Source organism: Mirounga leonina, unplaced genomic scaffold (genome assembly GCF_011800145.1).
Source record: "Mirounga leonina isolate KUSES-001 unplaced genomic scaffold, KU_Mleo_1.0 Mir_82, whole genome shotgun sequence".
NCBI classification, from domain to species: domain Eukaryota; kingdom Metazoa; phylum Chordata; class Mammalia; order Carnivora; family Phocidae; genus Mirounga; species Mirounga leonina.
In genome coordinates this window covers 24,899,572-24,924,503 of record NW_023270825.1, presented here as the reverse complement: position 1 = coordinate 24,924,503, position 24,932 = coordinate 24,899,572, and the positions used below count along the sequence as shown (strand labels likewise).

The following is a 24,932-nucleotide window of genomic DNA, read 5'->3' as shown; positions in this document are numbered from 1 at the left end:
TCCTGATTCTCCAGGGCCTTCTCTGTCCCAGCCCAGGTGTAGAAACCTCAGCTTGTCAGAGACGGGGTGGTGAGAAATGCAGCAGTTACAGACCTAAACAATCCACATATGCGGGTTGGCAGGCCAGAGCCCAGGAATCTGCATTACCCCACCCCCCACCCGCACAAGACTGTCATTCATACTAACTCCTGGTGGGAGAGAGGACAGAAGGCTTAAAGCGCCCATGGCTATCTGTCTCCTTTAAAGTTCTTTCCTTCTGCTCCCTGTTCGCGCCTTTTCGGCGTTACTGCTCCGTGGAGGGGGAAGAAAAGGTTGCCTTGGGTCTCCGCAGTCCTGGGCCCACACACAGCAATAGGCTGTCCTTTCCCCTTCTTCTGAGCCGGCTGCACCCTGCACAACCGTCGCCTCACACTCCCACGGGACGCGCGGTTCCCAAACCCTGGGGCGCAGCGGCCCCTCTGCCCGCTGCACGAGGGCGCCCACCGCCGGGTCCAGGGAAGCCAACTAGGGGCGAACCCCGCGCCTGCCCCTCCCACTGGTGGAGGTCTTGGGGTGGAACTGGGTGGCTTTTAACCCTTTCGCTTCCAGAAGTCGTGACCCTAACCCCCAGATGTCCTCCTTTAAGGAGCCCGCATGCCAGGAGGGCTCTGCGCTCACCCGGGGTGACGAGCTCGGCTGATAGATGGGGAAACCAAGGCCCACTGAGGGAAGCGATCTGTAGGATGTCCCGCAGGAAACTAGACTCTAACTCCTGTCTAGAACCCGGTCCTCCAGGCCCGAGCTCTCGCTCCTACCCCCTGAGGGCCCCTGCGAGGTGCTTCCTTTAGGAAATTCCCGACCGCGGGCCTCCCGAGCCCGGAATCTCCGCGCCGTTTGCGCTCCGTGCAGCACGCTGCGAACTTCCTCCGCGGCTCCGCGCCGGCTTCGCCGCGCCCTGACAGAGAGGTGAGAGTCGAGCGGACGACACCTTGCCTCCTAGAGATAACTTGGGGCGCAGGGCCGGCCGCGGGAGGCGGAGGGCCCGGCGGGGACGCGCTGGCCCTTTAAGGGGGGGACGGAGCGCATGCGCGGCGCGGGCCGGAGCCGAGCCGGGTGGGCGGCGGGCGGGCAGGCAGGGGACGCGCGCGGCCGGCGCAAGCTGGGCCCCGGGGCGGCGGGGGCGGCGGTGGCCCGAGCCTCGCGGAGCAGCCGAGCGGCGACCTGCGCGTGGACCCTGCGCTCGGCCGGCTGCTCTCCCGGGACTAGCGCAGCCCGCGCTCGCCGGGGCTTTGTCGCTCGGCTTCAGCTCCATCCGCGGGCTGTGGCTGCGCGAGCCTCGAGCCCTCCCCGCGGGCGGTCCTTCCTCCCCGCCCCGCTCAGCCCGGGCAGCGGGAGCGCGAGCGGACCGCCGCGGAGCATCCTTCGCCCGGCCCGGCCGCGCCACCGCCCATGCCGCAGCCACTCCGAGGCTGCGACCGCGCGGCCGGAGCCCGCCGCTCGGTGACCTCAGCCTGGCCCCTGCGCGCCGCCCGAGTCGGCCCCGCTGAGCCCCGCGCCCGGGAGCGGGACCCGCGCCCCACGATGGCTCGGCCGGCGCTGCGCGGCGCCGGGTGCCCGCTGTCCGCCCGCTGAGACGCGCCGGGCTGGGGACCGGCGGGGCCTTGGCGCTCCCCGCCGCGCCCTTCCCCCTTCTGAGAGCTGCGCTGCTGTTTCCCGGGGGCGAGGGGACGGGGGCTGAGACAAAGCCCACTTTGTGCGGGGAGTTGGCCGCGGGCGTGGAATGAGCGCGTCGGCGCGCGCCGCTTCCCCGCGCCCCGCCAGCTGCGAGTCTCGGCTCCCAGGCTCGTCGCGTCGAAGAAATCGCGGGCCCTCGCCACCCTCCGGTCCGGGGGTCCCGGCTCCGAGCTGATGCGGCCGGGAGTCGCCTCGGTACCCCCCGGAGCGCACGCCGGCGTGAGCGTGCGATATTTTGGAGGGGAATCTCTTTTCTCCAGAACTGGGACTTGGGGCGCCCGGTCGGCCTGGGCACCGGTGCCTTGACCCTCTGTGGCTGCAGGTCGGAGCTGTCTGGCCTCAGTTTCCCTCCGACTTTTCTCCTCTGCAAGCCCAGACTGCTGCCGTCATTGTTCTCGCTGTCAAATGGGGGAGCTTTGTGAAGGCTGCCAACTTGGGGTGTGTTCTCTTTATCCAGTTTCACAAAAAGAGCAAAGCCTCTAAGGCTGACCCCGGACAACCACCTCTCTACTCCCTACTTCACGTTGAGGCACTGATTTTTTTTTTTTTTTTCCTTTTTCTTATGGAGTAGTATTTTATTGTACAGGAGCCACGCCCTGGTTTCTTAAAGGCGCCTTGCACTCTGTTTGGCCATGTGTTATCTCTGCAGCTGGTGTGTGGGAGGCCTCCTGTGAGCCACCTATTTTTTTTCTGCCTCCTGATACATACTCCCACCCCCGTCAAAGATTCGGGGATGCCAGGGGGGAAGAAGGTGGCCGGGGGTGGCAGCGGTGGTGCTGCCCCCACTGTCGCTGCCGCCCCCTCTGGGGTCAGACGTCTGGAGACCAGCGAAGGGGCCTCAGCCCAGAGAGATGATGAGCCAGAAGAGGAAGGGGAAGAGGACCTGCGAGATGGAGGCGTCCCCTTCTTTGTGAACCGGGGTGGGCTGCCTGTGGACGAGACCACCTGGGAAAGGATGTGGAAGCACGTGGCCAAGATCCACCCCGATGGAGAGAAGGTGGCCCAGCGGATCCGTGGGGCCACAGACCTGCCCAAGGTGAGGGATGTGTATGTGTGTGGATTGGGGGGGGGCGGTATTCAGGGTTTTAGTGATGTTGGGGCTGGGAGAACAAAACCACACCTTCCTTGGTGGGCTAGGGGACCACTGGCATGGTAACGCTTTAAAAATACAGACAGGTTGTACTTGTCCAGAAGAATTTTCTCTCAACTGCCACTGAGGTTCTGTGAGGTCCACATACCCTGTTTCCAGTAGGTGCTCCTCCATCTCTTTTTATTTATTTTTTTAAGCTTATTTACTTAAGTAATCTCTACACGCCAGTGGGGCTTGAACTCATGACCCAGAGATCAAGAGTCTCATGCTCTTCTGACTGAGCCAGCCAAGTGCCCCCTCTTCCATCTCTTTTTAAATACCCATGTTTTGTGGGCAGGGCAGTGGATTAACTAACGAGTACACCAGCGTGGCTTACATCTTATTTGCTAAGCCAATGAACTGTGGGCAGAGAGGTAATGAAAGACTAAGGAGGATACAGGGCTTCAAGTGTTGAGAAAATATTTTCATGCCTCATCCCACTGAGTTCTCAGACAGCCTTGCAGAACAAGCAGGGCTTGGGGTCCCATTTTACAGATGGAAACTCAGGTAGGACCTCAGGTCCCACAGCCAATAAGTTGCCATAGAGTTGCCATAGACTCAACCACGGGTCTTCGGGTTCCACGTCCTCTGCTCTGCTGGATACAAGATGTGGGGCAGTACGGAAAGGGCCTGTGGAGAGGAGTAAAGTTAAATCATCTTTCCGTATAGGGCTGGCTCCATGATGGCTGTCCTTTGGTTGAGTCCCCCATGAAGGCTGAGGCTGTGTCTCATTCATCTTTGTCTTTCCAGGGCCTTCTGTGCACCTCGCACAGGACAGGCACTGGTGTGTGTTTGCTGGATGAAAGTGCTTGAAGTTTTCGCATGCATAATTTTTGGGGTATTTTAGCATTATGGTTGAGACTAAGGAAACACTCTCCCCGATGCAGAAATGCCCAAAGAAAAGCGCTTGGGGCAAAGATCAGAGCCCAGTGCTTAGTTGTGCCTGCTCAGGTGAGAAGGGGACCAGGGACAACGGCCCTTCATGTGGAATAGACATGGACACAGCCTGTTTTGTTTTATTTTTACCAAGTTATTGGTGGAGCCATCAGAAACTGTCTTCCGGGAAAAGGGAATTCAGAGGTTGAAGGCTGAACAATGGCCTAATATTTCCTGGGGAAATAAAATATGGATTGATTTTGCATGGCTCCATAATTGCCCTGTGTAGAAACTTGGAACTTATGAAGCTAATCCCTTATGATTGGACATTATTTCTAATATTTTATTCTTAAGATGAACACGGTAGCGAACATTCTAAGACATACATTTGGGGATCCGTCTCTGATTATTTCCTTGGCATAAATTCCGGGAAAGGAAGCATTGCGTCAAAGGATACGGATGATGGTTTTGATTGCCCGCCTCTCCGTGTGAACTCAAGCAGGCCCTCGACCTATTTGAGCCAATTTTCTCACCTGTGCGATGGAGTGGAGTGTGGGGAAAATTCAGTGAGAGACTACGTGTCAAAGCCCATAGTTGTTACTGGAGGTTTGTTACCTCTCTTCACGTCTTCCGTCAGGAGGGGAGGCTAGGTTTCACATGATGTTGGCGCCAAGAGGGCCAGAGCCCCACGCTTCTCCCAAACAGCAGTGAGTCGGGGGTTAGCAGACAGCTCTCCAGCACCTTGCTTATGTCTGAATTGGGCTGTGGGAGAGTGTGAATGGTTCCCTGCAAAACTGTCACCACTCCCCAAGACTAAAAAAAATCTGCCAACTCATTAGAGACTGGTCTGTAATGTCATCCTGTCATCTTCAACCTTCACGTCTAGGAAGGACACCCATGAAAAATGAAGCTCTTGGTTGGGTGTGGAGGGGATGTCATGACTGACAGTCTGGTGGAGTGGAAGGGGTCTTGTGAGCAGACTGGAAAAATTCCGAACTCTCCCTCCTTAAACCATGGGACAAAGGTCACAGATAGAGAAGCTGGACATCTCTATGGGATTCCTCTTGGACCTTAGCCCAGAATAGAAAGGAGCCCTAGAGTCTGGGAGGCACCGGTGGTTGGATCCCAGAGTGCCAGCAGCAGAGACAACCAAGCCCTGGGCTGGCCCCTCCTGGGTGGCCGTGCCCTTGGAGGCATTCTCTGCAGAGGTCACATCATGGCGGGCCCGAGAGCTGTTTTGTTGGGTTGGCGTACTGTTTTAAAAGATCACTAGAGCCAAAATGTAAAATTGGGAGATTTCACCTAAAGATCCAGATTGTGGGCATCTTTTCAGAAAATGAGAAGATCTGGGAACAGAGACTCTGTGATCCCACGTAGCAGCTGGCTGCTGGAGCTGAGGAGTCGTTCCCTCTCTCCCAACTGGCCACAGTCCCCACCACGCCCTCCCCGCCTGCCTTCCCCCTTTGTGCTTCCTGCCCGGCCCCTGCCAGGGGCTCAGCCTGGGAGCCCTGTAGTGTAGTGTGATACAAAGAGCTCGGCAGAAGAATCTAGCATATTCAAATCCTCATTCTCTCATAACTGTTTTTGTGTGAGGAAGGCATGCAACCTCCTTGTGCCTCAGTGTCCTCAGCTGTAAAATGGGGATAGTAGCAACACCAGTGTCTGAGGGATTTGGGGAGGGATTGATGAAGTCAAGCATGTGAAACCAGGGGAGCACATAATGTGTGCCCAGCAAATGGAGCAAGGCCTGAAGGTGCGGCGGCCACGCCCCAGGTGCTTTGGGGGAGCATCCTTTAGAGGATGATATAGTTCATTGAAGGGCAGCCTGCTTCCAAAAGGATCTCAGGTCCGGGAACAGTTCGTGTCCTTTCATAAGAATCTCTCCTTGATGTTCCAAGCTGCCACCACCTTTAAAAGCTCAGGGGCCACTTCTCCCAGACCAGCTGCTGCTGGTCTTCTGATGGTGGCTCTGGCCACAGAGCTCCTCCAGATGGGAATTTGGACATCTCCTCAATGTGCCGGCATCCCCACACGCTGACCAGCCGCCTTGGCCCACACTGTAGTGACGCTGAGCAGGAATCGAACCTTTGCCCTGTGCCAGTCCCTGTTCTAAGGCCTCAACGTGTAGCACCTCCTTTATGCTGTGAGGTTGGTTCTGTTACGGTGCCCATTTCACAAATGAGGCATCTGAGGCACAGAGAGACCTTCAGGAACTTGATGCCAGACAGTAAATGGCAGAGCTGGGATTTGGATTGAGATGGTCTGGTTCTGACCGGCTCTATCAACCTCCAGGCTGTCCTGCCTCTTGCCCCCACCTTCATCTGCGGGCTGATCCACCTCCCCGAAAAGCCTTCTTGTTGTGCCGGTTGAAATGGATTCCACCAGGGAGACTGTCTTAGTAGAGTTCAGGACTTCAGGGGGTCGTGGACCAAGGGTAACCCTTGGCCTTGGTAGTGGAGGAGGAGCTGTCCCCGAAGAGATCTGGGTAGTAGATACCACTTACTGCCACGTACCCCACTTAAGTACCCCTTGACACTTCCTGGCTCCTGGTTTGTAGCTGGGGGTTGGGGGCAAATCCAGGCTACCAGTCCTAAAGCGGGCCTGGCCATTTGGATGTACAGAATCCTGCGTATTTGTTTTTGAGCGAATGAGTGTGTACGTGGACGTTCAGAAGAACAGCGTCAGCGCTGTCTGCACTGGTTAACACACATAACGTGAGTCATGCAGCTGGCCAGGCAGCTCCTTCCAGCTAAGCCTCAGTGGTGGGGGCCTTTGAGGCCCCACTTGTGAATCCCACATCTTTTTTTTTTTTTTTTTTTTTTTGCCTCTCTTAGAGTCCTTGCCTTCTCCCAGAGTAATCAATCCCTAGGTTCTCTGGATGGCAGGCGATGCCCTGACCCAAGGCTGGCTCTGGTAAGCGTCCATGAAGGACCCTCTGACTGGAGCTCCCTCCTTGTCTGGAGTGTCTCAAAGGAGGACACATTTTCAGTCTCTATCCAAAGCTCCTGGAAGTCCCTAGATGGCCTCACTCAAGAAGGGGATGACCCACTTTGCCTCTTAGGGACCTTCCACCTGAGGAGGTCAGGCACCATGCTGTTCACAGCACATTGCGAGGGAATTTTTCCACTTCCTCTCTCCCCTCCCCCTCACCCCATATCCCTACATGGGGAAGGCTAGGCCAGGCCCTCAGAGAGTTCTGGAGCTCATCTGGCCCACGGTGGTCAAGCAGGAAGTGGAAGAGCGCCCCTCCCCCCAATCCTGGGACTTTTATCCCCCTGGTGACTGTACGTGGCTGCATCAGTTTGGGCCGCAGTGTGATGTGAAAGGGGAAATAGCTTCCTCCAGAGAGAGGTGTCCGCTGCTCAGGACTGCCCAGACAGGAAGGAGGGGACCAGCAAGGAAGAGAGGAAGTTCACGCAGAGCTGTTGCTCTGGACTCTCCCAACCGGGCCTTCCCTCCTGCATCTTCACCCTTCAGCGTGAGTAGGGGTCTGTCTGAGCCTGTCCTTTGTCTCCCTGTTAGCAGTGGCGCCCACACGTGAGTGTACAGTGATCACTGGTGTGTCACCTCCCTCCACATTAGAGCCCCAGACATGGTAGCCCTGTCATTTAAAAGGCTGTGCCCTGTGGGCTCAATATCTCACAATGGAGAACCTCTCCCACCTGAGCCCTACCCCAAGGTCACACAGACAGAGCTCCTGCTTTACCCTTTGGCTCACACATACCCCTATCCATGCAGCCTGAGACTCTGAGCAGCTCCAGCCCTGCTGGGTGGGCTCCATGTGGGCTGGGGGCGGGGGGGGGCGGGGGTGGTTAGGGGGGTAGAGACCTCAGGGGGAGAGGGGGAGACCTCTCTGTGAGGAGCCTGAGGCCACCTCCTAGCGAGATGTCCTGGTGGCCGAGGGGGAGCCCAGACAGGTGGGCCTTGTTCCTGGAAGTCCGGTTCTTCTACCTAAAGAAGTCTGTTTTGTAACCCCAGAGAACCCTAGCTGGTGCTCCGCTTGGCCACCTCAGCCTCACTGACTTGTTGCAGCAAACTGCTAGAATTCAGGACCCCTGGCCTGAGAAGGGGACTCCTGTGCCTCCATGAAACCCCTCCAAAGTGGCTAGGCCATGGCAAATAGATCCCCGGCAAGGCCTGTCCCAAAACCTGTTTCTCCAGCCAGTGACCACTGACTGACTCCTCAGCAGTTCGGGCTGCAGGTGGAAGGCCTGTGCCTTCCAATGCTCTGTGATACTGGGGTGCATTCACCCTCACGGAAGGAGCACTCCCCCAGCCCAGGCAGGGCCCTGGGGAAAGGGGACAAGGGGTAGATCCATTTTGATCCAACACTTGAACCAGAGCAAACCCCAAACGCAAATGACATTAACCCCAATATTGACATTCTTGTTGAGCCGGGAAGTTAATGGATATTTAAGATTCAAAACAGCTGTGAGCCAACCTGTGTTTTTCTAAAATTATGGAAGAAGCCTAAAATCGAAACATCAACATAAGGTCCAAATTAGGAATGCTGTCGAGTGCCAGGAGGGAGAGAAAAGGCCTTGGTGGGGGGCCTGACCAGAACCTCTGGGAGCAGTTGCCGAGGACAGAGGGTCAGGACAGGAGGGAAGGGGGAGGCCTTCAGGCAGCGGCTTCTCTGGGGGAGAATCCTGGGTGTCGGGTGGGCTGGAAGCTCCAGGGTGAGCCTCCCTCTTATGACCAGAGCTCTTTCTCCGCCCCTAGATTCCCATACCGAGTGTGCCTACGTTCCAGTCCTCTACGTCTGTCCCTGAGCGCCTGGAAGCCGTGCAGCGCTACATCAGGGAGCTGCAGTATCCTCCCAGGTTCGGGGTCATGGCCACCATCTGGCTGGCCTGCTGGTCCAAAGACAAAGGGGGGCCCATCTCCAGATGGGGCTGGAGAGGCATCAGCAGAGCGGCCCAGTTCCACAAGGCCCAAGAGCGCTGTTCGCAGCGCATCTCTGTGGCCCTCGAGCTAGCAGGGCCTGGCTGTGGGAGGGTTTTCTCGGACAAGTGCCCGCCCCACGCGGGCCTCTCTGCCACCCACTTCCTCGTCCTCCGTGTGACAGGGTAAATGTCTCCTGAGGGGCCCGCTGGTGAGATTGTCAAGCCTGGGTCCCCCAGCTCAGACCTCCTCCTCTGCTGTCCATCCAGACCCAGCAGGAGAGAGGGGGAGCTCCCTTGGGGCTGTTTAACAGCTGTTTGAAAGGGATAGGGGGGAGGCAGGTGGAGGAGAAAAAGGATTTTAGACTCCAGGGGAGTGTAAAGGGATAGGGGGGAGGCAGGTGGAGGAGAAAAAGGATTTTACACTCCAGGAAGTAACTTCTACATCTTGGAACGTTCTCCTAGTTCTCTGCCTCTTTCTTCCCTTGTAGGAGGCCAGCTGCCTCGCATGGAAAGACCTGACGCCCCTTAAGCCCGATTCCCCAGTATCCCTGCTCTGGGCCTCCCCACCCCCTGTGCCTGCCCAGAGCTGTATGTCCTGAGTCCTCTCGCTAGGCCCTTCCAGCTGTAGATGTGACAGGGATGGAAGGACCAGACATGGGGCCTGAGCAGGAGAAAAGACAGACTCATTACCGGAAATCAGGTCCAGCCCTTCCATTGTCCCAGTGGGGACGTTGTGGCCCGAACTGGGGAAGGCGGTTGGCTCAGGAGCAGCACCTGGTAGTTTAGCTGCACTGGATGCAGCTCCCCAGCTCCAGCCTCCTGTCCATGCACATTGCTTCTCCGCTGGTTGGAAAACGATGCGCTGCCAAGAGCTGTCCGCTCCGTCTCTCCCAGCCCTGGCCGGCCTGGCTGCCCGCTCCAAAGCTCACAGCCTGGAGGGGAGAGCTGTGCTGGCCTCTCCTTTCTGGTGTTCCAGTTTCGAGTGCCTTGTGGCAGCACTTTGTGGGGTTCTTACCGAGTCTGCACCCTGGGAGTGCTGGGCCCGGGGTCTGGCGGATGGGTGGGGGCAGAGGGACGCAGCACTTCCAGACCCAGCTAGGAAGCCCTTAACTGGCACCCGCAGGTACAATCACACAGGGACACAGTTCTTTGAAATTAAGAAGAGCAGACCTCTGACAGGGTAAGTTTGGGGAGCACCCTGTCTCTCTGCACCCAGGCTAACAGTGCCCCCAGCCAGGTTGGAGCGCCTGGGGACAGGCAGACAGGGACACTTCCCAGGGGAGCCAGCCAGTGGGGGCAAGTACCACCGTGGGGCTCTAAGGTTGTCCTAAAGGGGGAACTCTTGCCCAAGATGAATATTCAGGGCTCCCCTGATGGAACATCCATGCTGAGCTGGGAGAGTGATGGGCAGCCCCCCAGCCTGCCTTGGTGATGACAGAGGGTGTCCCAGGTAGATGTCTAGCCTCATCTCTCTCTCTCTTTTTTTTTTTAATTGATGAGCCTAGCAGGAGAGAGCCAGGCCTCCCACTCTTCCGGTCCCTGCAGCTGCCCACATACTCCCCATTGCAGGGGACCTGTCTGCTGCCCCATTTGCCTTATTGGACACTCCTCTAGTCACTTAGTACAAGGCCCAGTGTCTGCGAAACAGGGACCCCGCAGGAGAGAACACTGCATCTCTCACTTCCCATTCCGCCAGCCCCTGTAGACCCCTAGCAGGCTTCACCCCAAAGAAGCCCCAAAGGCAGAGGAGAGTGGAGGGTGAATGCCACTGCTGGGTCTGGGGGCTCAGCCCAAAGTTTAAAACCCTGTGTTTTAAAAATTAATGTGAATTTTACATCTTTCTCCACACACGACCGGTCCATGTTTGCTTTCTTATGAAAAATGCTTACCTGGTCTGCTTGCTCAATGGCTTAATTACCCCTTCTCGAAAGCCCTGGGTCGAATCCAGCCTCTCTAGCCGAGAAGCTTTGCTCTCACTGTTCTGCGGCTGCTGGGTGCTGGGGGCCCCACTCCAGCCTCAGTGGGATGGAGGAATCCAGCACCTTCCTGGGCAGAGCCAGTGGCCAGGCTGCGTTCCCAGGCCTGGGAGCAGCATCTGATGAGGAGGAAGGAACCAGGCCTCGGGGATAGGCTGTCTCAAAGTGGCCTGAATTGCAAGTTCAGGAACAGGCTGGGTTGTCACTGGGCAGCTAACTGCCTGAGAGCCTGTGTCTAGGCCCCGGGCAGCCAGCCAGCGGTGGGGGGAGCAGTTGTAAGTAATTACAAGCTCTTTGGAGAAGCCATGGTTGAGTTAGGGGTGTTCACTGTGCTCCGAAAGGGACAAGAGCACTGCCAGGGCCCCCAGCATCCTTGGCAGGCTTTCCCACTGGCCCCCGCAACACCGTCTTCATAGAAGGCCCCCAGCCCCGTGGGTGTCCAAGACCTGCCTTCCAGGGCATGCCCCCCGCCGCCCACCTCTTCTCCCACCATTCAGGCTCAGGACGGATTGGTAGGGGTCAGGGGGGTGCTGGCCCTGAGCTGGAAGGGAGGGGGCACTTCTAGACCACCTGCTCCCTCCTGCTGACCCTCCCCCACTGGAAGGGCCTGGAGGCTGTGTCCTCATGGTTCTGCCTCCCTTCCCCCAGGCTGATGGACCTGGCCAAGGAAATGACCAAAGAGGCTCTGCCAATCAAATGCCTGGAAGCCGTGATCCTGGGAATGTATCCTTCCTTGGCCCTTGGAGACTAGGGGCAGGTGGGCTCACCCTCTCTGGGCTCCAGCTTTCTCCTCTGGAAAGGGAGGGCTGAATGAGCTCCAAGGTCCTCCCAGCAGTCATGAACTTGGTCCCAAAGTGAAAGAGCTCTTGGCAGACTCAGTCCCCAGCGCCTCAGTTGCTAACTTTCCAGGCTTTTTAGGCAGATCTTTTTTTTTAAGATTTTATTTATTTGAGAGTGAGAGAGAGAGAGAGAGAGAGAGAGCGCGCATGAGCAGTGGGGAGGGGCAGGGGCAGAGGGAGAAACAGGCTCCCCGCTGAGCAGGGGCCCCAACACCAGGCTCTATCCCTTCCTGGGATCATGACCTGAGCAGAAGGCAGATGCTTAACTGACTGAGCCCCCCAGGCGCCCTTAGGCGGATCTTTTTTGAGTCGTGTAGACACAGTGACTGTGTTCTCTGAGCCCCCAAATCAGGGCATATTGTCTCACAAAGGCTATCGTGCCATTTCGGAGAAGCAGACAGTCTGGGAGAAGCCATTTAAATGCCCAAACGTCGGCATCTCCAGGACCCGTTGATTTGTGGAAATGATGGATGGGGTCTTTGAAACAAAACTGCCTCTTTAACAAAGCAGAGTTTCTGGGTCACCCCCCCATCCAATGGGCAGAACTGAGGCCCCTATAGCTGGGCCACCAGGGTAGCGAGGTGGGGCAGATCAGCCCCAAGTCAGAGCAGGAGGCAGACAGGTGTTTATGGCCTGTTCTCTGTTCTGACTCATCTGTGCCTTAGCTATAGCCTTTTGTCTCACGACAGAGAATGTTAGGCTTGTACACACAGAATAATACAGTGACTCCCATGTGCCCGTCACTCAGTCTTACCAGTCCAAGGCCAGTCTTGATTCATCTCTGCCCACCCCTCCCATCTCCTGCTTCCCATAGTACCTCCCAGCTCCTAAGTATTCCGTCTGCCCCCCACCCCCCGGTATAGGTGCTTGGCTCAGTGCTGCAGAGAGGGCAGGGGGCAAGCTGCCGAACAGACCTGGGACAGAACGGGGAGGAGAACGTGATGGTCAGGCCAGGAGCTCAGCTTCTCCAGGAGGACTGTGATCCAAGGGGGCACTCCCCTCACCCCTCATGGACATACCTACCTGAAATTATACACAGAGACCACAGGGCTGCCTCCTCAGGCCCCCTCCCGCAGAGGCCCCAAGAGCTAACTCCACTGTGGCAGTGGTTTGCTGAGAGGCAGGCCCACCTCCGTGGAGCCTGAGAAGCCTGGCCCTGTCCAAAGGGTTCTTGGCGGGGATGTGCCTGAGGCCAGCCCGTGAACTTGAGGCCGCTGCCAGTGCCTCCTTCATGAGCCCACACTCTCCTTCAGGGGCTACACACACAGGTCGAGGCTCCTGCCCACACTGCAGGAGGGAGGGGGGACACTCTGCTTCCTCCCTGCAGAGCTCACCTGAAGCTGGCCCAGGCAGGATCACGTGGTCCCAGAGGCCTTTCAGAGGTTACCTGGGGACCGCTGGACAGGGAGATGACAAGAGCCACTCCCATTTGGGCTGGGGCCCCTCCCCGTGGTCCCCACAGAACTGCCACAGCCCCCTTGTTTGCTGCACGCACAGCGGACGCTGTACCGAGTTTTCTCCTGTGCCGTTCCTTGCTGAGCCCTGCGCGTGTGCCCTGTTCATCTCTGTGTCCTCCGGCACTTGCAAGGAGTCGGGCTCAGTAAGTACCCTAGCGACCCAAAGCACAGACTTCGGGTGCAGGCTGACCTGGACCTGAATCCTAGCTCTGCAGCTTACTGGCTGTGTGACCCCAAGCAAGTCCCTTAACATCTCTGAGCCTCAGAGTCCTCCTCTGCCAGAGGGCCCGGCCCGCTGGTCGTGCCTGTCGCGCAAGGTTGTTAGGACAGCTGAACAAGTCACTGCATAGAGGACACTTGGCGCAGTGCCTCTACAGGGTATCTGCTCCAAGCTCTTATCTGTTCATCCCCTTCTACGCGTGTGTTCAAGGAGAGTTCATTGAGTAACTCTTAGGTGCCTGGCTCTGGGCTGCGCCCCAGACAGGCATCAAGGAACGTGGTCAGACAAGGTCCCTGCTCTCAGAAGTTTGCGTTCTGGCAGGGGACACAAAAATAAGCAAGCGGACAAAGAAATAAGTAAAACTGTTGCAGTTTGTGGCGAGCGTGTCAGGGAGGAAAGAAACGGGAGAGCCGAGTTGCGTTAGAAGGGGAGGTCAGCTATGACGGCTGAGCCTGGGGCGTGAGAGGGGCCGGCTGAGGTGGACACGGACGGCCCCCTGGTTAAAGGGAAGAGCTGGTGCAGAAGGTCCTGGGTGGGAACTCCAGGACGGAGAGACCGAAGGAGCGCGGCAGGCGGCGTGAGAGGTCGGAGCCGGCAGGCGGCCCAGGCCGTGTGGGCCTCCCGGGCCGGGGAGCTTGGCTGGGTGTGAGGGGCAGTGGCCAAGGGCGGCTGTGCCCTGGGGGGCAGCAGTGCGAGAAAGCGAACAACTGCCTGTGCATCTGGGAGGAAGTGTATGCGTGAGAGAGAGAGAACGTGAGAGCATGTGTCTGCGAGCGAGTGGGGGGCGGGTGAGGGGACAGAAGGAGGGAGGGAGAGACAGGGCTGCCTGCGGCGGGCCTCTCTCATCCCTCCTCCAGCCACGAGGGCTTCTGGAAAGCCCTGCAGTTTGCAGCGGGGAACTCACGGTTAGCTATTAATAGTTCGCCAGCCCTGCTTGACATCCTCGCAGCGGCCGCGAATGACTGAGAGCCCTGACCCTACAGGTTACTTTATTGAGCACCTACTGCATGCCAGGCTCCAGGCGGGAGGACGGGATGCGGGTGGGGCCGGCTGGGGACCGGCCCTCGGGAGCCAGGGCGGGGGGCCCCCCCCTGCGCCTCTGCCGGCCGTTTCCTTAGCCGGGCCGGCGGGCCCAGTTACCTCACCAACAGCATGCCCACCCTGGAGCGCTTCCCCATCAGCTTCAAGACCTACTTCTCAGGGAACTACTTCCGCCACATCGTGCTGGGGGTGAACTTCGGCGGCCGCTACGGGGCGCTGGGCATGAGCCGGCGCGAGGACCTGATGTACAAGCCGCCCGCCTTCCGCACGCTCAGCGAGCTCGTGCTGGACTACGAGGCCGCCTACGGCCGCTGCTGGCACGTGCTGAAGAAGGTGAAGCTGGGCCAGTGCGTGTCCCACGACCCGCACAGCGTGGAGCAGATCGAGTGGAAGCACTCCGTGCTGGACGTGGAGAGGCTGGGCCGCGAGGACTTCCGCAAGGAGCTGGAGCGCCACGCCCGCGACATGCGGCTCAAGGTCAGTGCGGCCGCCCACCCTGGGCCCGGCCGCCGCTTCCTAGTGCGCCACTTCTCGGGGGAGCGCCACCCGGCCCCCTCACCTTGGCCCCCACCCCAGCAGAGGTGGAGCGAGGCTCAAGGGACGTGATGGGGGTGAAGAGTCTCCGCGGCGGGGCGGGGCTTGCCTCCCGGTCCCCTCAGGCGGGCAGGCCAGGGAAGGCTCTGGAAGGAAGCAGCAGGTGAGCTGGGTGTGGGTGGAGGGCAAGTCTGCCACCCCGGGGAGAACCGCAGGGGTATGACCCTCTCTGGTGGAGCCCTTGGTTGGGAGATCAGGGGCTGTCTGGAGGAAAAGGTAGGGCCAGGTGCAAGGAGCCTCCGTCAGTCCTGCATATCCTGACCCTTGACCTCCCAAACCCTGCATTCAGTAGAGGACCAGGAGGAAGTCAGAAACAAGAAGGAAGGCATACCATGGGAAGACGAAGAGGGTGGTGGTTCCTTCTCCCTCTTGCCCACCTGCAATGAGCAGGAGGGCGAGGGGCTGTTGTACCCTAGCAGGTGGGCTGAGCTGCTGAGAAGCTTGCCCACCCGCAGCCTTACAGTGGGCAGAATCTTGACCTCTCTTTGGGTGCCCCTGGGACTGGGGAGCCTCCCCTGGTGCCTGCCTGGCCCCTCCTGGGTGCTCAGCCCTTCCCCACTGGTCAGTCACCATGAGCCCAGGAGGCAGCTGGTGGCAGGGACGAGCTCTATTTTCAGGGCAGGAAACAGGTACAAGGAGCCGAGGCGCTTGCTCACAGGCGATGAGGAGCTCGGACAGGCGCTCGCTCAGTCTTGAGATGGGGGACACGGGCACGTCACAGGTGCTGGCAGTGCCCCAGCAGGGCCGGTCCGAGCTCGGCTGCCCTGCCTTGCCAGGCCCCACGCACGACCTTTTGCAGTGACAGCACCTTCCCTGTGCAGTGACCTTGCGCGGCTCTGGGGGGCTGGCCCTCCCCGGCGTATACCAGTTGCCCTGGCTCCGGCTGCTGGGGTCGTACGGGGTCTTCAAAGGAGCAGGTTAGACCCAGAATTGGAGCCAAGAGTTACCTATTCTTTAGCACTGTGATTCGCAATCTGTATGGTGCTAAGGATCCCCACGTTATTTGCCCCTCTCCGGCACCCCCACTGTATACCCCATGTTTTGAAAATTCAGGTCAAGCTGATCATGACATATAAACGATGTTTCGTTTGCTCTTCTCCTGTTTGCTTAATCATACATAGCTGCCAGTCTGAGCTTCTGGGCTTGGCTCAAGATTACCAGTGTCCCCCTTGGGACTGGTAGGATCCCAACCCAGAACGCAGACATAGGCTGCTTCCCCAGCTGTTGCATTCACGTGGCATGGGTAATGGCCCTGTTCTCAAGGGCTTCTTACAGGCTCACAGAGCTCAGCGGCTTCCCCCTGATGCAGGCTGCCCGGCTGAGGAACCCTTGCTCCGGCGGCAGCTTTAGTTCCTAGGAAACGGGTTTGGGATGACCCTGGAAACAGGGTAGTCTCAGGGCGGGAGGGGCTCTGGGGAAAAGCCCTAAGGGTGTCTTTGTTTCTTCCTCCACACCAAGATTGGCAAAGGGACCGGCCCTCCCTCCCCCACCAAGGACCGGAAGAAGGATGTTTCCTCCCCACAGCGGGGCCAGTCCAGCCCCCACCGCAGGAACAGCCGCAGCGAAAGGCGGTGAGGGATGGGGTGATGGGGTCGTGCCTGGGGGAGCTTGAAGGCAGCTTTCCCCTCTCATCTTCTAGATCCCTGTGTTTTTCTCACCCTTTTCCCACCCTTCCCTATTTTGCCGCCCCCCTTCCCTCCCCGCCGCCCCCCTGGCCGGAGGGAGGTGATGTGGGTTGGTGGGTTGCTGTCCCATTTCCCCGGGGCAAAAACCACACTCACTGGCCCCCTGGCTGCCCCGTGTGAGGCCCTGGTGCCAGAGCAAGGGGCCCACACAGAGGGTCGGAGGCAGCTTATGTGGGAGGGAGGCGGGGAGGGGTGGGCTCCTGCCAGACAATGAGTTCTCCCAGGAACACCGCTGGGAAAGGTTAACCTCAGATGTCAGCTGGTGGGCGGCTTTGAACCTGGCTTTTGCCCCTGCAAGTCTGGTGTTTGCCTCGATCTAGATGGCAGAAACATCCCATTAAAATACCAGGCCGCCTCCTCTCCTTTGTCTCCTCCCCAGCGGTCTGGCTCTTGCGTTAATATCATTGTCATTCAGGAACCAAAGCTCCGGGATGATTAAGGGGCACAAGCAGGCCTCCGTGGGCAGTGTCATTCCCTTCGACCCGGGGTGGGGGGCGGGGGGGTTGGTAGGGAATAGGCTCCCAGTGCAGCGAGCGACAGGGTTGAGCTAACCCTGTCACAGCCAGCCGCAGCGGGGGGCCCTCCAGCAAAGAGCAGGGGCCTGTAGGAGAGTGTCGGGACCACACGCAGGACAGCACAGGCAGGTCGGGGTTCCAGGAACACACTCCCACATGGACTTCGCTGCTGCCTTTGGGGCACCTTGAAGAATGGAGGGGGAGCTACGGGGAGCAGCCGCTGTTTGTTCCCCCCCGCCCCCACCAAGCCACTCACCCCTACCCCTTCTCCATTCTCTTTTCCCTGCAGGCCATCGGGTGAAAAGAAGCCTTCTGAGCCCAAAGCCATGCCAGACCTCAATGGGTACCAGATCCGGGTGTGAGGCACGTGGCAGTACCCCAGCCTCGCCACTTCTGGGGGCCAGGATCCATCTGCCAGGATCAGCCTCGTTCGTGGGGAGGGAGGGGGGCTGGTGATGGGGGGCAGGGCAAGAGGCAGCAGGAAGGGCCTGTCTCAGCTCAGCCACCCAAGCTGCTGCCCCTCCCACTGGGCCAAGACCCCTAACTTTGGGCCAAGAAGCAGTTAGTATTTTATTTGGAATTTTTAACCTGATAACTGAAGTTTCAAGTTTTTGGGGAAAACTTAAAAAACTAATGGATCTGCCCATCGCCAGAAGGCCAGTGCTTAGGAGATCTAAGTCCCACAAGGCTGGGCCAGGAGGGGTGGCTGGCTCTGCTGGCGTCTCTCTGGGACTTGAGTCCATCCTGTCTGTGGGAAATCTCCCAGCCCCACTAAGCCTGTGGCAGGATGGGGGTGGGGTCTGGGGAGGGATGGAGGTGTTTGTCCGGTTCCCCCTGCCCTGGCAGAATCTTGACCCAGGGAACGGGAAGCAGGGTAGAAATCATCCTGGGAAAGGTCTGTGTGGCCAGTATCAGGAGCTTGGCACAAGGCCACATCTGCCCCAAGAGCAGAGCCCAGGGCCCAGGAGAGCCCTTGTGCCCTTGTGGCCCACGGACAATGCTATGCGGGCTGTAGGAGAGCCCAGGACAGACCACTGGGGGAAGAGATCGCAGGCCCCTACCTGGTCTCCTTGCTTAGTCCAGCTCTGCCTGGTGCTGAAGCTGGGGGGCTCCCTGCAGAGGGGCTGGGCTTTGCCAAAGGCCCAGAGCTTCACTGGGTTCAGTGTGACTGTAGGGACTGAGCAGGCCTGGTGGGTCCAGGAACCGTGGCTGGGGATAGAGTGGGACACTCAGGCCTGGGGCTATCCCCTGGCAGTCCCCAAGGGTTGGGGGGAGGCACTGCTACTCCCGCCTTTCTGTTACCTCAGTCCTTGCTGTGAAAAGGAAGACCTGATCAGGATGCTTGTGCCTCAGGCCTGTCTCCCCTCCTTTAGCAGCCCATCTAGGTTTGGGGGTACCAGTGGCGATCAGGCCTCTGGCGTGTGGCTTGTCAAGGAAGAATCTGAACAGCTGGAGTCTGCACAGTCTGCCTGTCAAGTGTGAGATACCTGGCAGGCGAGTGAGAAGTGGAAAGAAGTTGGCAGGGTTGGGGGAAGGTTCTAGAGGCTCAAGCAACAAGGAGGTGGTAGGGCAAGGGTGCAGCTGGCCACCACGGAGGAGCAGAGCCTGGGAACTGGGGAGTGTACGTGAGAAAAGGATGTGGGGGAGAGTTTAGAATCGGGCTGCTTGGGGAATAGTGAGTTCTCTGCTGCTGGAAGTATCCAAGCAAAGCCTGGATGGCTACTTGTCGGGAAGCTGTAGAGAGGATTCAGGTTATGGGAGGGTAGCTAGATAAGGTGACCGGTAAGGGTTCTTTTCACCGAGAGGCTATGATTCAGCCAGGGCCTGGGCCCCGGAGAAGGGAGGATCAGAACTAGAGTGCTAAGCTCGCTCGCCCCCAGGGCCAGGCAGGGCATTAACAGGCGGGCTGCAGGGCTGGGTGGGCGCTACTGCTGCTCAGCTCTGCTCAGAGAGGGGCCCTGCATCGCCAGATTGTCTGATTTTTTTTCAGAAGCCAGAACTCTGGATTTTTATATGAAATATCCTGACCTTTAAATGTTGGCAATCAGTTCAGAAAATGTAAAAACCCAAAATGGAAGAGAATGCCAGTTTGTAATCTCTGAAGTAGAGAGAGCTGGTGCTGGGTAGAAGTCCACTGAGACGCTTTGAGGTGGAAATCGCGAAAGTTCTAGGCTTCCCAGGGCGGGCTCACCGCTGAAGCCGGCCCATGTTTGTCTTCCTCACTCTCCTAGCAGACCAGAGACCCACCCGGTCACCAGCAGGGGTGGAGTGAAGATTGTGCAACTCCCAGCCTGCTAGGGAGATGGATGGGGAGATGGATGGGGCGAAAGAGGGCGGGAGGGAGATAGGATGCCTTTGCAAATGTGAGTGCCCATCAGGGAAGCACCAGAGGCTGGCAGCTCTTCACACCAGCAGCTTTGGGCCCAGAGCCAGGCCCAGCAGGAAGCCAGATGGGCAGTCCCTTGGGTTCCTCAGGGGTCACCAGGCCCTGGGGAGGCACCTAACCTGCACCTGGACTGTACCCCAGCCAGGTCAATTCAAGGGCCACTGTGACCCCTGACTCACCATCCCATCCCATCCCAGTTCTCAGGGAGTGGAGTGGTGGTCCCCACGTTCCCCACATTGGCCTGAGGCAGAGATGGCTCCCTTTGGGAGGTGTGCAGCTGAAAAGGAACGAGGCCTTTTCCAGGTCTGTGGTTGCCTCGTGCAAGCCACTCATCAGCAGGGGAGGGGACTCAGACACCCCTGTAGAGCCCAGGGTTTGAGGGAAGGCGTGTGAGAGGGGATTGGGGTCAGGGAGACGGGAGGAAACTGCTCAACCCACAGGCTCCTTTGCCAAAGCCATCTGGGGAGAAGGAAGTGGAATGAGGCCCACCCCTGTTGCTGCCTGCAAGAGGGAGCTGATCACCCTGAGCTGATAGCCCCCCGCACTCCCTTTCCTCGCTGAGCCCTCGGCCAGTGGAGGCCAGCACAGGATACAGCGGTGCTTTGTAATTTCTGTTTAACATTTTCTCATATGTAGCAACCCCTCCTCCCCTCCTGAGCGTGTTTACACGGGATCTGCTCCCTGGGGCCGGCCTGACTGCAGAGGTTCTGGGGAGGCAGAGGCAAGGACTTTGGGGCCTTAGTCACCATCCCTGGTTTCACCTCATCTCACTTCCTGTGAGGAACAGGGGCCTGGCTCCTGACTCAGGACTGCCTTCCAGCACTCAGTGGGGGCTCCTCTGCCCCCAGCAGTGGGGCGGGGGTGGGGGGAGCTGCTGGCCTAGGAGGCCCCAAGGTGAGGTCAGAAAAAGCTGTTTAATGAAGGTGGGTCGGGGTGGCAGTGACTGTTCCCCAAAGCCCAGCTCCCTGTGCTCAGTGCTAGCTCAGAACACTGGGAAACTGGCTTCAGAGCCTTCCTGCCCACCTGCCAGTCCTCTCCCTCCCATGGCCTCAACGCAGTCTTGTTCCCTCAGCCATCGCGCCAGGCGCCATCCTTCCTGGCCGTGGCCACATGGGGAGGGTAGCAGCCCCGTGGCCTGGGTGCCATGAAGCCTAGGGCCAGGGTTCCAAGGAGCAGAAAGGGCCATAGGTCAGCTGTGTCTGGTTTCGGGTCCTGTCAGCACACGCCGCATTCCTTCCATCTCGAACTTGACCTTCTGGCTCTGAGATGGGGTCCAGTTCTGGTCAGCAGCGTGCCCAGAGGCCCATGTGTCTGTGTGCACCTGGGTCTCCTGCCTGGGTGGCTTTCTGGCTTCGATGCACCAACATCCTAGGGCCCACCTTCTGGCCTCGGAGTACAGGAGAGTGCAAGCTGGGCCGGCATACTGTGTTCTTTGTGCCGGAGCAGCCCTGCGCAGAAGGCTCCATTCGTGCCCGCTGAGAAGCCAGCTGAAGGGTGGGAGGGGCCACCCCAGGCCAGGCAGGGCTGCTGCGGGTGCTAGGTGCAGGCCCGTCAGTGTTGACCGCCTTGCCACATCCTGGTGCTCCTGAGTCCCAAGTTCCCTTTCTCTCGGGTGTGCTTGGCCCAGGGGCCTGGTGATGGGGGCCGCCCCTCCCTTAAGCTTTGTGTTGGGCTGCCTGTGGGACCAGACTTTGTCCTTCCTGCTCTTCCTGTGTCAGAATTGCCCCTCCTCTCTCACTGTTACACCCCTCTCATTGCTGTGCTCACTTTTTTCCTGAAATGAATAAAGGCTCCCCGGCTCTGGTCGCACGGGCTGGGCAGAAACCACATGGAAGCCTTGTCTCCTTCCCCCTGGGAGCTGGGGCTAGAGCCCACCCCTCCCACCAGTGTCAGCCTCGGTGGCTGCAGGAAGAACCTGACCAGAAACGAGGGGAGCCCCAAACCAGCCTACAGGAAAACCTGAGGCCCCTGCAGTCGTGAAACTTCTGGGGTTCCAGACCATCACCCTCAGCCTGCCTAAGCCACTCTGCTCTTGTTAATCCTAGCCTGGGAGATCTTTCCTGCTGGCTGGAAATGAACCCTTCTCCTTCACACAGCAAGCCTGAGCCCCGCAGGCCGGCATCTGCTCCTCCCATCCCAGTTCCCAGCAGCCCCCGGGGAACTGAGGAGGAAGGAGTATTCCCCTAGGAGGAAAGGTTATTTGAGAAAACCACAGCAACAGGGATCTGAAGTCCCTGCTCAGCAGTTACCCACAGTCTCAGCACAGAATCTATGGTGGCTAAAGCCACCGCCTTGGAGAACACCTCTGGTTCCACCCATCACCCTTGCTCCCTCCGGCTCTGAGCCCCTTCCCATGCTTTAAGACTAGCCCAACCGTGGCAACCAGACTTGTAGACCCCACAGCTTTAGTTTTCACCTGTACCCTTCTTTCCTCTGCTCTCCTTTCATTCAGCTGAGAGTAAAACCTGAACTTGTAAGAAGAGGTAGGGTATTTCCTCCTTATTCCAGCCAATCCTCGTTAAGGTCCTATGCTAAACAGCAAGACTCGCTGACTTTCAGGGGTGTGGTTGTAAAGCATGGCAGCTCAGAAGAGAGGCAGCCTGCTGGAATCCACGAACGTCTTAGACTGTAGAGCATCCAGAGAGAGGCAGTTTTGCTACTTACAGGCTCATTTAAGTCCAATTTAAATGATACCCAAAAAAGACCTTTCAGTAAAGATAACCAGAATCTGTGAATAATGTGGATTGTACACCTTTACCCAAAGGCAACATTATAATGTACACATTCAAGTCCAGCTAAAATACCCAGTCAAGGGCCTGCGGGTAGACTTCAGTGACATGGGCTCATTCATCGCGGGGCCCCTGGATCGCTGGTGTACAAGTGAGGGCTGGGTCAGTGCTGGGACCAGAGTCCATCATGAGTTCAGCAGGCTCATTGTGGACACTGCTTAGAATTGGCAGAGAGGTAAGTATCATTGTGGACTTCCGGGAAGATCAGGACCCAACTTATGGGGGAGAGGGGTTACCTCATTTCCTGCTGCTCTGTTTCTTTCTGGCTCTCAGCATGTCCCGGCCTCATTTAGGCACATGACTAATTTGTGTTGGACTTTTGGATGCAGGTGGCACTTCTTGGATCCCTGAACATGAAGAGGTTGAAAGCCCTGTCACCCCCATCTGCCAGGATCTGACCTCTTGACCACCACTCTGGAGGGCAGTGGTGACAAGAAAAAGTGGTCATAGCAAAGACCAAAACAACTGGCCCTGATGCGGACTGCCTGGTAACCCTTAGTGTTTGCCAAGGGGGTGAGGGGACCAGCTGCTGAGGCTTGACAGGTGGTGGAGATGGGCCACCTCAGGTCGGCTGGAGGGACAGCTCCCTGGGGATATGCATTTCCTCCAACCCCCAACAAGGAAGGGCTTGGTCGTGGAAAAGATGAAACCTCCCGGAATTTAAGTGTAGAGACTCCAGTCTTCTCTCCACAGCTGTGTGCGGCCTCAGCAGCAGAGGACCTGAGGAGGGATGGGGCCGAAGGCAGAGTCGCCTTGGAAACACATTCAGTTCACATTCTCCTAACCGGGGTGAGAGCTGACCTTACCAGGCTCTCATCTGGCTGGTCCTTGCCTAGAACAGTTCTGCTTTGCGCGTTTGCTCAGGAGGGGGGAGGCGCACCAGGATGAGGCTGGAAGTGTCGGGCCACAGGTCCACCCTCTCCTCAGGTGGAAACTACAAGAGGGGGCTCCCTCCGACTCCTGGGAGGAGAGAGGCCACACTATGCATTACATAACCCATCAAACAACCCTCTGGTTAGTTGCTACACCAGGGCAGGAACTGGGGGAAAAAACAAAGTTTAAAGACAAAAGCCAGCAGCAGGCTGGTTGGTCATTTCCCTTCTCCCAGGCCCACCCCCCATGGGTCTGCCTTACAAGAGAACCTGTCTCGCCTACTCCAGGAAAGGCTATGTTCTGAGGAGGGTGGAGTGTCAAGGAATAAAGCAAAGGAGATACTCAATTTACCTCTTTGGGAATTGTGTTTCCTCAGATATAAATAGAGGTAATATATGAACACCTGCACTGCCACGTCCTAGTGGTGTCAACTGATAATGGACGTGGAAGTACTGTTTCAACTTAGTAAAAGTCTGTGCCAATGTCACGTGACTCAGGAACCCCTCCAGGCCAGGAAGGGGTCTCTGGGGACACACCTCAAAGCTTAGAGCTGCAAAATAATGCCTCGCCCATGGGCAAACTACGCAGCCAGGCTGGGGGGAACTACCCACCCTCAATGCCTACCAATGATACTCTGCAAGTCTTAGCACCCCTTGCTTGCCAAAGCCCAAACGACACAATTTCAGATCTGAAAATTCCTCACAAGTGGAAAAGATTATTACTTTAATTCCTATTTCACCAAGATATAAAACACAACAAGGAATGAACTTACCCACAGTCACCAAATGACCAGGCCAATATGTATCTCTGGCTGTTTCCTTTCGGCTGAATCCCAACCCAGGTGGTTCAACAGAAGCACCAGGTAACTTTAAATAATTCAGATTCTCAGAGGCTGATTCAGAGGTATGGGGTCTGAGATTCTACTCAGGCAAGGCAGGAAGCCACACCTAGTTTCAGGCTTCCCAGGGGCATGTGGGCTTCATGGACCTGCTGCAGAAGGAGACTGGAGGAAGACGAAAGTACCAGCAGAATGAGGCCCAGAAGGGAAACCTTCCCAGCGACAGATGGCCCACAGTCCAGCTCTGACTCCAGCATGTAAAAGAGATGATCAGAAATAGGCACTGAGCAAGAGGCAACTGCCACACACACATCACGCCTCACGCAGCTGCCATGGCTTTGACCAAGAAAATGCTTCTCACCCTACGTTCCATTCAGACTCTCCTGAAATGCATGTGGACCAGGGGAAGATATGGTGGCAGCAGACGGAATGGGAATGAAAGCAGCTGAAGGAGCTGTCCTCCAACTTGGTGAGGAGGGAGAAGAGAGCTGGACCCCAACAAAAGGCAAGCGAGGAGGCTTCTTCAGGCCCTGTTCCTCACAGGCCTCAAAGCAGCAGGGATATGTGCCAATTATCACAGGGCCATTATACCTTTCTCAGGTCAAGCTTTAGCACCTGAGAACCCAGCCCAGGATCGGTCTCTTCCTCTCGCCCACCTCACTCTCCAGGCCTTCTCTCCCCCATGCCTTTCAGGATCCTAACAAAATGATCAGCAGTAGGGGGGAAATGGTAAACCTTTATTTGGAAAAGAGAGCTTAAATGACCACTTAAAACCCCCATTTCATTTCCAAAACAGAAACAAACAAGAAAACAAGGAAAAGATCATTTATAAAACTCCTGCCCTCTGCCATCTTGAGGCATTTTAAACTGCATTTCCTGGCAGAAGAGAACAGTGATGGGCCATAGTCCTGAAAACCAAAAGGGCACTGACTTGAGACCATCTCAGGAGGTGCCCGGGGAGAGAGAAACACAATGAACGATGGGTAGGGTGTGGACAGGTGGGCCTGGGGCTCAGACAGGCACATGCCCAGTACCCAGGATACAATGTTCAAAAATACACACGCACAGATAAATTCCCCAGTACCTGGGCATGGAAAGCTTATAACCATGAACAC

The 24,932-nt window shown here is 57.6% G+C and overlaps 1 protein-coding gene across 4 annotated transcripts; it reads left to right on the top strand.

Annotated features, from left to right (window-relative positions):
• Nucleotides 1-1,110: 1,110 nt before the first annotated feature.
• VASH1 (vasohibin 1) lies at nt 1,111-23,325 on the top strand. 4 transcript variants are annotated; one of them, XM_034992826.1, is made up of 8 exons: nt 1,111-2,749; nt 8,441-8,529; nt 9,725-9,784; nt 11,229-11,303; nt 14,233-14,614; nt 16,190-16,302; nt 17,221-17,294; nt 22,436-23,325. In XM_034992826.1, the coding sequence occupies exons 1-7, from the start codon at nt 2,447-2,449 to the stop codon at nt 17,291-17,293; spliced, it is 1,095 nt and encodes a 364-aa protein (XP_034848717.1). In that variant the 5' UTR covers nt 1,111-2,446; the 3' UTR covers nt 17,294; nt 22,436-23,325. The 4 variants fall into 4 exon arrangements, with proteins under 4 accessions (XP_034848717.1, XP_034848718.1, XP_034848716.1 ...); XM_034992827.1 differs by having other exon boundaries at nt 9,728-9,784; nt 17,221-23,325; XM_034992825.1 differs by having other exon boundaries at nt 17,221-23,325.
• Nucleotides 23,326-24,932: the final 1,607 nt, after the last annotated feature.